The sequence below is a fragment of the Miniopterus schreibersii genome (assembly GCF_964146895.1).
Source record: "Miniopterus schreibersii genome assembly, chromosome: 12".
Taxonomy (NCBI): domain Eukaryota; kingdom Metazoa; phylum Chordata; class Mammalia; order Chiroptera; family Miniopteridae; genus Miniopterus; species Miniopterus schreibersii.
In genome coordinates, this window is record NC_138112.1 from 71,077,206 (window position 1) to 71,091,687 (window position 14,482).

Consider the following 14,482-nt stretch of genomic DNA (forward strand, 5'->3'; position numbering starts at 1 on the left):
GAAGGGGTGAGCGTGCTGACAGGGATGGGGACACTGAGAAAGGGTGACCGCACTACCAGGAGACAACTTGTCATTCTGAACTGAAATTCTGAAAGTTCTGTGTCTGTTGTGATTTCACATGGCAGGTAGTCCCTTTTACAGACAAGAGCAGGTTTGAGGTTGGTTATGGTTCAGAGGCAGCTCCTGAGTTTGCTCAGACCCGGCAAAGGTGGAGGGTTGTGTTCTAAGACCACTTGTAACCACCTGGTTTCCGGTCAGGTTTGGCATCCTGCACTGTTTTTTGTGGACCCCTGCAGCTTTCTGCTTTCCATGGCATTTAGAGAGTTGAAGCCAGGGCACTTCTTTCTTACAGAATTAGTCTGGGGACGTTACTTGATTGTTGTTTTGTCTTGGTTATTTCGTTAGATCCTGAATATCAGCTTTTCTTCAGATGTAGAACTCATGCCAAACTGTTTGCAGGGTTAGCGTGCCTGGTGCTGCACCTTAGTGTGTGCCCTGCCCCCTCTGTGTTTGCCAAATGGGTTCACTGGGAAGCCTTTTGATCAGAGGCTTTTTCTTCCTCAGAAGAGCGTGATGAAGACGACGTGGGGTGTGCTGGACCCGCCCGTCGGGAACACCCGGCTGAACGTGATTCGGTTGGTATCCAGCCTGCTCCAGACGAACACCAGCACCATCAACGGGGACCTCATGGAGCTGAACAGCATCGGGGTCATACTGGTAAGGCACCCTGGACAGGTCGGCCTGTTCGTTCGCCCGTTGTTTTTCATGGCTGTGACTCAGGTGCAGCCGCACAGATTTGTGATATGTGTCTGACTTCTCTTGGTTTGTGTGTGAAGGTCTTTTTTATAGTTTTTGCCTTGAGTTAATCCAGTTTGAAGCTTTGAATTTGTCAGTAGTTAGTTACTGTTGCTGAGAGTAGAGAAAACTGTACTAGAAACTTTTGGTGATGATGACAGACTTTCCAGGTTCAGTGTCGCACGGATGTAGGAGGCTGTGCGGTAGAGTACTGCTGGTGACAGCATCCCCCAGTGGGCAGGGGCAGGCATCAGTCTGTGCGCGTCTGTGTAATGCGTCCGAGACCCCGTGCAGCCTTTAGCCTTGACTCCAGATTGTTCCTTGAAACAGCTCTTAGCCTGCTTGTCAGTGGAAGGGAAAAGGAAGACCCCAGGACCGAGCTGCTCCCATTTCAGAGTTTGCGCTTAGAGTCTGTAGGCCCTGCTCTGGTGCCCTAGGCCCGTGCCTGCTTTGTCTGACCTGCCCACACCACCCAGAAGGCATGAGTTCAACACTTAGCAGGTTTCACAGGTACCATCACACTGTCCATTTGGGGGTTAGGGGTGTTTCACAGGAAGGGGTGTAGGGGTTTGCCCACTTCATGAAAGGCCCTGGAATGTGCACTTTGTGCTCATGGGATCCTGAGCATTAAATCCCGTGAGGGAGAGTCCTTCTTTTAGATCATGTTCAGAAAGGAGCTGCACTCCATGCTGTCAGTGGTGGAGCCAGGTTTGCATTCACATCCACTTGCAAACCCACGCATGCTTCTCAGCCATACCACATGCTTGCTGGCATCACGGAGCTGCTTTGTAAACTTCAGCTTTGAGTTCAACGGCATGTCAGTGTAGGGTATAGAGAGCAGAACTGTGCTGGGGGAAAGTGAGGTGTGAAACAGTCTGGTGGCATAATTGTTGCCCCGGGAGACATTGCATTTGCCCTACCCTCGGACCAGAATGTAAAACTCCAGGAGTATACCTTTCTACTCCTGCTTCTGAGTCTCCCTGAAGTCATCAATTACTACTCTTTAATCTTACTAGTTTAATCTTTCTGTTGTTAATCTTTAGAACTACTTTTGAGTGATAATTTTGATAAAACTCTTAAATGGATCATTATTACTTTTTCATTTAAGATGAACTAACCAGTCTCAATGATATGCTAAATACATACTTGAACTGTGTGTTTTGTGCTTTTAGGGATTGTCCTTCCCTTTTTGTGATATGCTACCTTTTCAGGTAATCCAGAAAACCCTTGTTTTACTCCATTCGCAGATAGGTCTGAGTTTCCGATGCCCAAGTGGTTACTCTTTGTTAAGGTGTGAGCACCTCAAGGGTGGGGCCCTTGTGTTTCTCTCTGCCATGTTGCACCTAGCACCTGCACAGAAAGCCTTCAGTAAATATTTGTTGAATCAAAAGGAAATTATAATAAAATTCTTTAAAAATTATTTACTGAACTTAATGTCAGCATTAGTTGTTTTGAAAACATAAAAGGGTTCTTTCTCCCTTTCTATTTGAGACACTTACCTTTCCTTCATCAGTTTATTGCTGGCGTCTTCATGATTTCATGAAAACTCTGGCGTCTCGCATGAGCAGATATTCTGTGAGTTAGTCTATGAAGTGGTGCATCAAACCTCCTTTAAAGTAAACTTGTATTCCTTTTAATTAGTCCTGCTGGACTAAGAACACATCATTTTTACTTTATTAAGTCACTATTTGGTCAGTGTTTTAAAGTAGTAGCTTAAACATTGAGGTAACAGAATAAAAGAAAGCATTGTTTTTCTCTTTGGTAGGACATGTTCTTCAAATATACGTGGAATAACTTCTTACATACACAAGTGGAAATCTGCATTGCACTGATTCTTGCGAGTCCCTTTGAGAACACAGAAAACAGCACAATTACTGATCAAGACTCCACTGGTGACAATTTGTTATTGAAACACGTAAGCTTACTTGATGTCTTTTTTCTTTACTCCTGGTCATAGCTTTTCCAGTTAAGTGTGAAATGAATTGTAATTGCTCACATTTAAAAAGTACAAGTATAGCCCGGCCGGGCGTGGCTCAGTGGTTAAGCGTCGACCTAGGATCCAGGCGATCAGGGTTCGATTCCCGGTCAGGGCACATGCCCAGGTTGTGGGCTCGATCAATGACTCTCTCGTCGTTGATGTTTCTACCTCTCTCTCCCCCTCTCCTTTCCTCTGTCTGAAATCAATAAAGTACTTTTTTTTTTAGTACAAGTATATTTCTCTGGCCCATGCAGCTTAGTTGATTGGAGCATCATCCCATGCCCTGGCGGGTTGTGGGTTCGATTCCTGGTCAGGGCACATACCTAGGTTGTGAGTTCGATCCCTGGTTGGGGTACATATGGGAGGCAATGGATCAGTGTTTCTCACATCGATGTTTCTCTCTCCCTCTCCTGTTCTCTAAAATCAATAAAAACAATATCCTCGGGTGAAGATTAAAAAAAGAAAGTAGAAGTATCTCCGAGTTAAGTCTTTGCCAGGCACGGGTTTTTTTGTTCCATTTGCATTTGGGTCAGGCTGTGTATCTCTGGGCCCAATTTCCATGGCTAATAAGCCTGACTTTGCTTTTGGTCAGCAGCTCATTCGTAGCAGTACTTGAAATACTGTCCTTTCCCAGTAGATGCACAGCTGAAGGCGTGGGTCCTGTCTGGAGCCCCTGTAGTGTCTGGGAGCCTTGGGTAAATTCATTATTCACTGCATTTGACTCAGCCAACAAGTCACAGCTCTATTTAGCTGGCTGGTTATACATGTCATTGTTCTGTTTTATTAGTTCTATCTCACTTCAAAATTTTGACACTTTGACATTTATATAAATGTTAACTGGAATATTCCTTTTCATTCAGCTTTTTCAGAAATGTCAGTTAATAGAACGAATCCTTGACGCCTGGGAAATGAATGAGAAGAAACAGTAAGTGAATAATTGTTTTCCAATAGGAACTCAGTTTTTTTCATATGAAGAAATCCCCCCCATGCCCTGGACAGAGAGCCGTGGAAGTGGTTACGTGGTGTGTGCCACTTTGTAGTTACAGATGCTTTTCTCAGGGCCCCCAGGTTACTTCACTGTAACAGGTTTTTCTCTAATAATTTCTTTTCTGATTGCTCTGTCTTTCTGCCTCTGGAGGGGAAACCAGGGGTTGGGAGTACTCCCCACCTCTGAGCTACTTTTGAGGCTTCCTGGTCCTTTTTGAATGGCCGTTTTTCTGAGAATAATGTGGAGTTGAAGGAAGAGTTACAAAATCCAGTCCTTCTCAGTGATGGTTTAACCAGGGGTCCGCTTACCCTGGCCTGGTTTCTCATTGTGCAGAGTCACTTCAGGGAACTAGAGGGGGAAGTTGCCTTCTTTCTTGTCCGAAAGTTTCCATTAGCTGATTGGCAAGATTACTTGAAGCATTAGCTGATACATGTAAGTAGCTTGTTACACAGACTTATTTTTTCCCAGTGGTAGCGTCTGTAGCAGGCGTTTGTCTAAATGGAAAAATGGATATAGTTGGGAAGGTTAGACCCCAGGTGGGGAAAGGGGTGGGGGATAATTTGCCAGTGTTCCAAGTGGTAGACGGACCAGGGACGAATTGACTACCTCTCTTGGCCAAGTCCTCAAAGCAGCCAATATTTTAACTTGAAAAATGCCATTGGTAGATGATTATCTCTGTTAATTGATTAAAATTTGATGTCCTTTTACAAAATGAACCAGCAGAATACTTACCTCAGTTTCCTGCAGTCTGTTTAAAGTCTGAAAAATAGTTGCACAAAAAAAGATAAAAGGGAAAGTCACAGAAACATGAGGCATCAATGAATGCTTGGGTTTTGTTGTTTTTAAACATAGTATGTTATTGAGAATGAATGGTTTGTTTGTTGGTGTATTTGAATAAACCTTGTCCCACTGAGTGAGGCTACAGTATAATCTTTGAGTAGACAGTTTCTGCCGCCCAACCCCCCACCCCCAAGCCTGGTAATATTCTGGCACCTGCTTTTCTGCCCTTTCTCCTCTTTGGTGCCTCGGGTTTTAGGAGGATTGCTTAAATCCCGGTATTTACTCAGCCGCTTCCTCCCTCCGTCGGTCGGGAATCTGAGTGTGTGTGCTTCCCCGGCAGGGCCGAGGGAGGCCGGCGGCACGGCTACATGGGGCACCTGACGAGGATAGCCAACTGCATCGTGCACAGCACCGACAAGGGCCCCAACAGCGCGCTGGTGCAGCAGCTGATCCAAGGTGAGTGACTCCTGGAGTTCTCGGTGCATTCTTGTTGGGCCAGAGAAGCATTTAAGGATAAAGTGAAACTATTCTATCACTTTTAATAGTTCCCTGTGGGGTTTCTTTAATACTTATCTAGAGACTTGATGAGGTTCTTGAGAATGTTCTGAACAGTGTAGCTCTTTGCTGTTCTTCATCCTGTGGTCCTTTCGGTAAGTGTTGCAGGCTTGGCCCAGCTCTGGAGTCCCCCACTTCATCCTCAGAGAGCACTGCTCGGGACCCACTCCCTGAGCTATAGTTCCTTCATCTTTCTTTTTCCTTCTGAAGACCCTTGCGTAGCCTGTGGATGGAGCCCCTTTACAGGGGTATTAAAGCATTTTTCAGCATTTGTCCATATCTCCATTGCTACACAAGGACTCTTTCTGTAGTAGCATTGAAATTTAATCAGCCTAAGGTTATTGGAAGAAAGTGTATGGGTGCCTTTTACATTGGCACCCAGGCCACGGGTCTGTTGCCTCTGAAATGAGAGAGCTCTGTGTCCCAACAGAATCCCTAGTCCCGGGACTGACTCTTGGCAGCACAGAGTTCATTCAGAGATAACTTGAAGAAAATCACTTTCTAGCCTGTTCTTTTTTATCTTTTAAGAATGGTTCCATGTTCAAGAGGCTGCTATCTATTGAATGTACATTCAAAGAATAGTTGTTCCCCAGTGATGGGAAAACTGGGGCTTGCCCACGAATTTTGCTTCTCGAGAGAGTATGAGCCAGGTCGTCAGAGTTTATCTTTATGTTCTTACCAAGGAGGAGAGGCCGTGTGTGTGGTGAGAGAGAGAGGGTGTTTTAGATCCGCCTGTTGAATGGCAGTTGCTCGGCAGCGGTGTGAGCATGCACGCAGGTGTGTGTTTAAACCAGAACCGTCAGGTGACAGCTGTAGTTCGGTAGGCATCCGCAATTACAGCTGTGGTTTCATTTTCTCAGGAAGCTGAGAAAATGGTCGTGTGCCCTTTTCTTTAAAAACTCTCAGTATGTGCAATTTCTCTATTGCATCTATATCCATGTTGGCATATGGCACAGACATTTAGGAAACATTATTTTTGATCAATTTGAAAAGCCAAACTGGGTTCCACGGGACATTCTTTGGCCAGATGTCAATCAGAGTATCTTAAGAAAGTGTGCAGGAGCTGACATTGTGGCATTTCCTAAACTTGCATGACGGTGGGAAAAGATGGCGTGTGTCTGTCCCCGCCTTAAAGACCTGTTGCCTTTCTCAGAAGAGTTTATTGGAAACACTCACATTTTTCAGTTTAAGTTTTTAACCAAATGATTTAAAAAACTTAATATATTCACAGCTGCTGCGGGCTCTTGACATCAGGCGTAGACTTTTGGAGGATGGGGGGTTATGGTTCCTGAAAGCCCTCAGGTTCCTCTGAGTTCCCCTTTGTGAACTGCGTGGTGGGCCTCCTGTGTTACATGGTGGTTTTATTTGCCTGTGCGGGCCATGGTGGTGATGATGTTTTTCTCCTCCTTTCCCTCAAGATCTTGCCGACGACGTCAGGGAGCGATGGGAGACTTTCTGCACAAGCTCCTTAGGAGAAACTAACAAGAGGAACACGGTAGATCTAGTAGGTTCCACAAGGTTACATTTCTGTGTTTTCAGGGCACTTAGCCTTTGCCCGTTTATTCAGAACATCGTGAAAGATCTTCTGTTTGTCCCAGTAATAGTGCATCAAGGATGAGTTTGTTTCTTTACCAAGAAGACAGGTCATGTTCACATTATTTTTGCTAATTTGCCTAGTCAGCTCCTAGTTCCTGCCTGGGACGACAGAGGGGCACAAAGAAGCCACTGCTACTCCGTCACACCAGATTTGGTTTCCATTTCCCTTAGTGCTCTGCTCCCTAAGCGCCTCAACCACACAGCCTCTAGTGTGCTGTCACTCCGTCCGGTTTGTTGCCTTCTGCCTCAGGTAAAGGTAACCCTGGGTGGTCAGAGAACCTAAATATTCCTCTAAGTGTTTTCTAATGTTATTGAGTTAAGTTGTCCCTTGTTTTACATCATTCTCAGTGGTGGAAATTTTGTAGGCCTTTGAAACCCCAGCTTAAAGCCTTAACAGATTGATACTTTTAGCCCGGGAATAATGGCATTGATAAAGTTTTTTTTCTAATTATATTGGACTTTGGAATGCATTTTTAAACACATTAAGTTTTAAGGTGAGTATTGCCTTTGCTTTTAAAGATGTGGGAAAGCATTTCCTTTCATAAGCACACAGCAGCCAATGATTGAGGAGGTGGCCTTGCTTCCTCGTGGAAGTGGGTGTGTCAGGCATTGGATTCTATATTTGAAATCCAGCGGCTGCAGTCTGAATCTCTAGTAAACAGTAACTTCTCGATTGTTAGGCAGTCAAGTATCTGTCAGTCTTATCTGTTCTAAATGGAATTTAGAAACAGGAGGGAAATAGAAAGGCTGAGGCAGCTTATAGACGGTCACTAGGTCCTCCCAAGTCACACCCCAAAGGGCCCATTGCCTCCAGCGTTGTAGATTGTCTCACAGATTTTTCCAGACTCTTGACAGATTTGTGGGCTAATGTCTTGTTAAAGTGGATATATGATAGAACCAGTAGGTATTAGGAATTAGAGGAATTATGAAGTTAAGAGATAACCCTAAAAAGGAAGCTGTGTGGGGCCATTTAGTTAAAATAGGTTTTATGGTCCTTAGTGTCTGAGTGTATTGTAGCCCAACAGAGAAACACGTTCACTGTGACAGCCCTGAATCATCAAGGAAGGGTGAAGTAATTGTTAATGAATGTAGTACCCACTGTAGATTGCCTGCCCCCCCCCCCCCCAAAAAAACACACCCACAAACAAACACCAAATCGGTTGCCATTCGGACAGTCAGGGTTTTGCTGTTGGGTGAAATTGTCTCACCCTGTTGAATGGAACCGTTTCACTTTATCCAAGTTCCCCGTGTTGACTCCTTGCAGGCAAGGTCATCTCCTTTCAGGGAACTTTTGTCTTCTATTTATAAAGGAATATTTAGGAATAATATTTAGGGATATTCTCATTTTGCTTGGGAAACTTCTTTTAAGATTATCCTTTGATAGAATTAATAGGTGGAAGTAAAAAATGTCCAGTTAAACTTGTTATAAGGAATTTTTTTAAAACTTCCTTGTTTTTGGTAATTCAGGCACGTTTCTCTTGTGAGCAGTTCTGAATAAAGGACTTCATTGCAGTTCAGGTAGCACTCAGCTACTTTGCATGGTGTGTAGCTGTAAATGTTGCCATGCATATCCACACGCATGCCCTGCAAACTGATGTGCAGCCTTTTGGGGTCAGTCACAATGAGACATGACGCCTGTGCTGAGGGAAAAACCCCCATGGGCTCCACCTGCCGCTCTCATTGTAGTTCAGTTCTCTGTTGCCTGTTGCACTTTTTGCCACCATACTTGGACTACACAAATAATCTACAGTAAAATGAAATAAGGAGCAGTGACTTCTATAGCAAAATGGTCACACTTAGAGCCCTGTTCACATGGTCATATCCTGGTTGAGTTAACCCCACTCTGCCACTTTGCTTTCTGTTGAGACTTTGAGGTTGCTTTCTCAGGGCCTCTTCAATTCCTTGGTCCCAAATACCCAATACTAAAATAACACCTCCATTTAGTCATAAGTCCTTCCGATAGGATATTTAGGGATACAGATGTTCCAGGTTTTAAAAGATGCTTTTACAGTTATCCTAGGCCACCAGGGAGACTTTAAGTGCAGCCTCTAAGCTCTTCATATTTCCTCCAGAATGTTTCAGGTTATTTTCCAGTGGGGTTGGGTGCCATGTTCCAGGGGAGATACGCTGTTGTGAATATTATTATAAACATGACTTGGTAACGCAGTGGGTCTTGCCCTGGAAAAGACGTCCCGCAGAAAGAGCGTGTACGCGGGTGATGCTGTGCAAGGTGCAGGTGAAGGCGTTTCCTTCACCTTGTCTCAGGCGCATTACTGCTTAAGTCCGCTGAGAGGTAATACATGGCTTACTCCCGGCCGTTCCCCAAATACACAAGTGAGATTAGACACCCGGCCGTGGTTTCCTTGCTTAGGATGGCTCAGGTACCTCTCTGGGAATCATTTCGGATATGTTCCCAGGAGTTGAGTCCACTTGTGGCTCAAGCACCAGGTGCTTCAGTTGTTGCATCGTTGTGTTGCCCTGGCCTGTTCTTAACTTTTCTAGTCTCAGCAAGGATTTGTTCACTTGTGCACCAAACATTTACCTGTGTGTCCTACTGGCTGTGGGCCTGAGAACTTGCTGGGCTATGTGGGATAGGCTGTGCCAGCCCCACACTCCTGTCACCTCTATGGCAGCGATTTCGTTACCACCCTCTGAGAGCTCTGGAGTACTTGAATCTTTCGACCCCATCATGCCAAAGTACACACACAACAGACTAACAGATTGCTTAGCTTTTATGTTGAGAGTTTATTATGAATGAAATTTGGTGTTTTAATTACATCCAGAGACCTCTCTGTTTTGACTAAGCCCCCAAACTGTAGAAATTGGTAAGGGTTCAGATAGACTAAGTTTAGATAACATAGGAAATGTTTTTGTGCTAACTTCGAAAAATTGAGTTTCATTGTGTGCCTTTCTCCCCAAGGGGGAGAATGGAAAGCCTTGGTGCTTCTTTCCCAGCACTGATAAGACAGTTTTTAGAGGTTGTTTGTGTGCAGTATCACAGTTGTGCACACATAACCTCTGAGAGTTGGTGTTTCTAACCAGCCCTAGGTCAGAGGTTAGCACTCAAGTCATACTTGTGATTTTCCTTAGCAGCCTAATCAGCACAGATAAAGAAAACACTTACTTGTTTTTTCCTGTAATAGCAGTTAGTAAAACTAAAGATTTTTTTATGAGAGACAGTAACATTTCAAAAGCTTTTATACTTGTTACTTCTTTAAAAGTTGTGATTGTGTTTCTCATTTAGTAGTTTACTAGTATTCATTAATTCAATAAATACTTGAATGGCTGCTGTGTGCCAGACACTGAGGCTGTTGTACTAAACAGGGTTAGCAAAAATCCTTGCCTCCATGGAGATGGAAGAACAAATGGGTGGATAAACTCCCAGGGAGGGGGTCCCAGAGTGTTTTGGGGCGGATGTGCAATTTAAAATGAGGTAGTCTAGGAAAACTTCATTGAGAAGGTAATGTTTGTAGAGCCTTGATGACAGTGAGGGAGGAAGGGTGAGTGCAGAGGCCTGAGATTGGGGTGTTCCACGTGTGTGCAGAGGCTGCCACGTTGTCCCCAAGTAAGTGAGGGAGAGAACAGGCCGTGAGGTCTGAGAGGCTCTGCAGGCCAAATCTCCTACAGCTTTTAGTCCATGGCAAGCCCCTTGGGTTGCGATCTTAGTTTGATGAAGAGACGTTAGGTTAGGAACTAAAAAGTAATGAACATTTAGAAAGATTATTATGGCTACTGGATTGAGACTAGACTATAGTGGGCAGGCAGGGAAACTAGTTAGCTGCTTGATATAGCATTATCCAGACTGTAGGTAATGGGGACCTGCACTAGGGAGGTTATAAAGATTTGATTTTTTATTTTTTTTTAAATTTATTTTTAAAAAATATATATATCTATTGATTTCAGAGAGAGGAAAGGAGAGGGAGAGAGAGAGACAGAAATATCAATGACGAGAGAGTCATTGATCGGCTGCCTCCTGCATGCCCCTGACTGGGTATTGAGCCTGCAACCCGGGCATGTACCCTGACTGGGAATCAAACCCTGATCACCTGTATCCTAGGTTGATGCTCAACCACTGAGCCACACCCGGCCAGGCTCAAGATTTGATGATTGACTTTGGGTGGTGGGCACACAGTGTAGTATACAGATCATGTATCATAGAAATGTACACTTGAGACCTATGTGATCTTATTAACTAATGTCACCCCCAATTTAATTTAAAAAGATTTAATGAGAAGTGGGATTCTAGGATTTTTATTATATATATGTATATATTTTAATCATCACCCTAGCATATATTTTATATTTATTTTTAGAGAGAGAGAGAAAGGGAGGGGTGGAGACAAACATTAGTGGGTACCTCTTGTATGGGCCCTGATGGGGAATTGAACCCACAACTCAGGTATGTGCCCTTACTGGGAATCGAAACCACCACCTTTTGGTGTATGAAACGATGCTCCAGTCAACTCAGCCCACCAGGCCAGAGCTAGGTTATATTTTGACAGCAGAACGGATAGATGTGCATGAGACAGAAAAAAGCAAGATGACAGGAATTTTAGCTGAGGGAGGAGAATGGAGGTGCCTCAGAAGGATATGTCTAGAAGCTTAGATCAGGGACTCATGGTGGATGCATCTGTATGATGGAACTACTCTGATTCCAATTAGCAAGTTTTCCTCTGTGGGTAAATTAAATTGTCTTTTTATCTCAAAGCAATAAGTCAGAAGCCTCACATTTTTCAATAACATAATTGCAAAGTTATACATGCATTTTGCTATTATTAATAGTAACTTCTTAAAACAGTAGTTTCTTTTTGGAGAAAAAAAAATTATTTTAGATACCACCCAGAATTTTTTTGATGTCTGGCACATAGTAATTGCTCAGCAAAAGCTAATTTCCTTCTTATGTTCAATTAATGAGCTAAATATCTTATTTTATACCAAAAGGTAAAAGTATGAGTGAGGATACATTGTATTCTATTTAAACTTAGCAAGACATTCCAGGAGTAGCCACCTCTTTTTTGTTCTCTTGTTGAGATCACCTCACTTGCTCTGTTAATTGTCTTTAATTCTGTACCCCACCATGGGGTTTCACCCCTAAACACACACTGGCTTAATATGACTGTGGCACTGGCCTGCCTGCCAAGTAGCCCAAAGCTCCTGTAAATCCACTGCAGTGGAACCACTTGACCCACTCTTGATAGCAGTGGCCCTGGAAAATGCCAGCTACTGTGACCAAGCAGTATTCTGCCACCTCCTCTGCATCTCGCTAGGCGCTCCTGGCACATCCCATTCTCCTCACATCTTTCCCCGTTAACTCGCTACAGCCACGATCAACGTAAGCAGGTTTCCTTCATTGATCACAAATTCTGCCTCTGGTTTCATCAGACCAGATTCAAAATTAGGGTGTGAGTGCGTTCTCTAGATCTTAGGGGGGATGGAGAGGGAATGAACTAGAAACACTGGGTTATTCACTTGGGCTTAGTGTCTTTACCAAAGATGGTCAGCCATAGGGAAAGATTAATTTTGTTCAGGCTGATTTTCTCAGGATTTCACAAGCCATGCCACATATAGATCTATTTAGATTCTACTTTGGGCTTGAACCAGTGTTGGAACCTCGCAAAGCAGATCAGCCAGTTTCTGTAACTCCACGCTCTTCGGTGCAGCTTCAAGGGCTGGTAGGTAATGGCCTCTTGTGTCCTCCCCTGATGACAGTGGTCTCTGCCCAAAACACTTCTACAGAAAGTACAGGAAGAATAACTCAGAAAATGCTGTGTAAGTGACCCTCAGAAGTTCCGTGCTGGTTTCCAGGCTGTACAGACTGTTCATGTTTATTACTTGCTATATAGCAATGATTGCTGTTAGTGCTGTAGTCAGTTGTTTGTATATCTTCATTCTAATTGTTAATACATTTCCCCCTAATATTATGTGACATTTGTGAATTAATAAAAATCACCGTGAATTGGTGAGCAGTTCATATTTGCCTTTTTGCTTAATTAATGAATTGGTTGTAAGTTCTAAGGGCAGAGGGGTACATTTTAAGGGAAAGAAGATTTGGGGTCTTTTTATAAGCAGGGAACTGTTGACTCAAGTGATACTTAGTGCTTATGGACAATGCTTTTCTTAGAGTGGGCAGGAAATGCAAGAATGTAAAGTAAAATCCTTATATTTAAACCTGCCCTTTTAGTGGCTCATTGGTAATCCCTGGGAATTGCAGTTTTAGATTTCAGGCTTGGCACCTATAAATTATTTTCACATTTCATCTGAGCCATTCCTTCTGTGCCTTCCCTTTGTAAACATTTTATAGGAGATAAAATCACTTGAAGGGAGTAACTCATCTCTTACCTGTTTTCTGGTGATGCTAGCAATGAGTGAAATCACCACAAGTGGGCGGCAGAGGGCAGGAAGCCAAACCGTCTGGTTGAGTGAAGTGCACCCTTGAATATCGGGTGGGTTTTACAACTTAACTGTTACTTAGTTTTGTTCTTGCTTGTTGTGATTTTTCCATAAAAATGATGATGCAAATGTCCAAAACTTTTCTCTGTTAAATAGTCTTTTACATTTCTATACATATAGGTTACAACCTGCCATATTCATTCATCCAGTGATGATGAAATTGACTTTAAAGAAACGGGTTTCTCACAGGATTCTTCTTTACAGCAAGTGAGTCATGCCTAAAGCTTTGCTTTTTTTAATTTTAAATGCTTGGTCTAGCTGCCATTTATGAATCAGTTTTGGAGACAGATTATGTATTAGGATGTGATGTGGGGTTACTTATTAGTTAGAAAAAACACTTAAATAGGAAGTGTTGGGTATATGAGAGGAAGGTTTGTATTGATTATATTTCCAGGAAATGTTTCATGCCTGATAACAGTGATGAGTTGGGTAAGTTTCACAGAGATTTGAATAAGCCGAATGGTTTAGTAAGTGTCTCAGACATGCTTACTGTGCAGACCTTTACAATAGTTGAGTTGTTGCTTAAGGGTTACTGTAGTAGAAAGCTGAAAGTAGAAATAATAGGAATAAGACCTTTTTAATGTCACAGATATCCCTGAACCAAATGGCTTATATATTTCCAGTATCTTTAATGTCTAGCATTGTGACTTCTAAATTAAGGCCTAGTTGCAATTCATTGTCATCCTCCCTTCCCACTCCCAAATTTATCTCTGTTTATCAGCTGCTTCTAATCTTTGTGGGGCGGAAACAGGATATAAAAATAGATGTACTGATTTATCATCCATTGGTGGTTCTTGGAAAGCTGACAAATGGTTTCACGATGTCAACTGGGTATCAAGTTTGGGAGCTAAAAATAGAAGCCCTTTTAAAAGTTATCAGCTCTTCATATGAAGAGTTGTCCTTAGGAGCAGGCCTTCCCATGTCAGTTCCTTTGGTGTGACAATAGAATTAATGTAGTCACCATCCCACCTGGTGCCGAGTGTGGCTTGGCGTCTTTCTCAGCCTTTAAGCCTCGTCTTTTCCCAGGGCCAGGAGGAAGCGTCTGATGGTTATGTGGGCCCTGTCTTTAGGCATCCAGGTAGACTGCCACACTCCAGTGTCGGCTGAGCTAAGCAGTTGCTTGGTTTTGAAAATCTGGCAGTTTAACATGCACAGTTTCAGGATAGGTCAGGAGTAGCATTTCCACACTTCCCTGGCCTCTCTTTTGATTCTTTTTTTTTTTTTTTTTTTAATATGTTTTGATTGATTTTTAGACAGAGAGGAAGGGAAAAGGGGAGAGACAAAAAATATCAATGTGAGAGAAGAGAAACATCATTGATCAGCTGCCTTCTGTACACACC

The 14,482-nt window shown here is 43.2% G+C and overlaps 1 protein-coding gene across 11 annotated transcripts in view; it reads left to right on the top strand.

Moving 5' to 3' along the window:
• PPP6R3 (protein phosphatase 6 regulatory subunit 3) overlaps positions 1 to 14,482 on the top strand; it is a 99,666-nt gene that overhangs the window by 58,549 nt on the left and 26,635 nt on the right. For 6 of the 11 annotated variants that reach the window (XM_081152792.1, XM_081152794.1, XM_081152797.1 and 3 more), the window contains 6 exons: positions 565 to 717; positions 2,561 to 2,710; positions 3,634 to 3,698; positions 4,882 to 4,997; positions 6,515 to 6,600; positions 13,263 to 13,349. In XM_081152792.1, coding sequence (XP_081008918.1) covers positions 565 to 717; positions 2,561 to 2,710; positions 3,634 to 3,698; positions 4,882 to 4,997; positions 6,515 to 6,600; positions 13,263 to 13,349 — 657 coding nt within the window. The remainder of the gene's footprint in view (positions 1 to 564; positions 718 to 2,560; positions 2,711 to 3,633; positions 3,699 to 4,881; positions 4,998 to 6,514; positions 6,601 to 13,262; positions 13,350 to 14,482) is intronic. The other 5 variants (XM_081152799.1, XM_081152791.1, XM_081152790.1 and 2 more) reach the window with 3 other exon arrangements.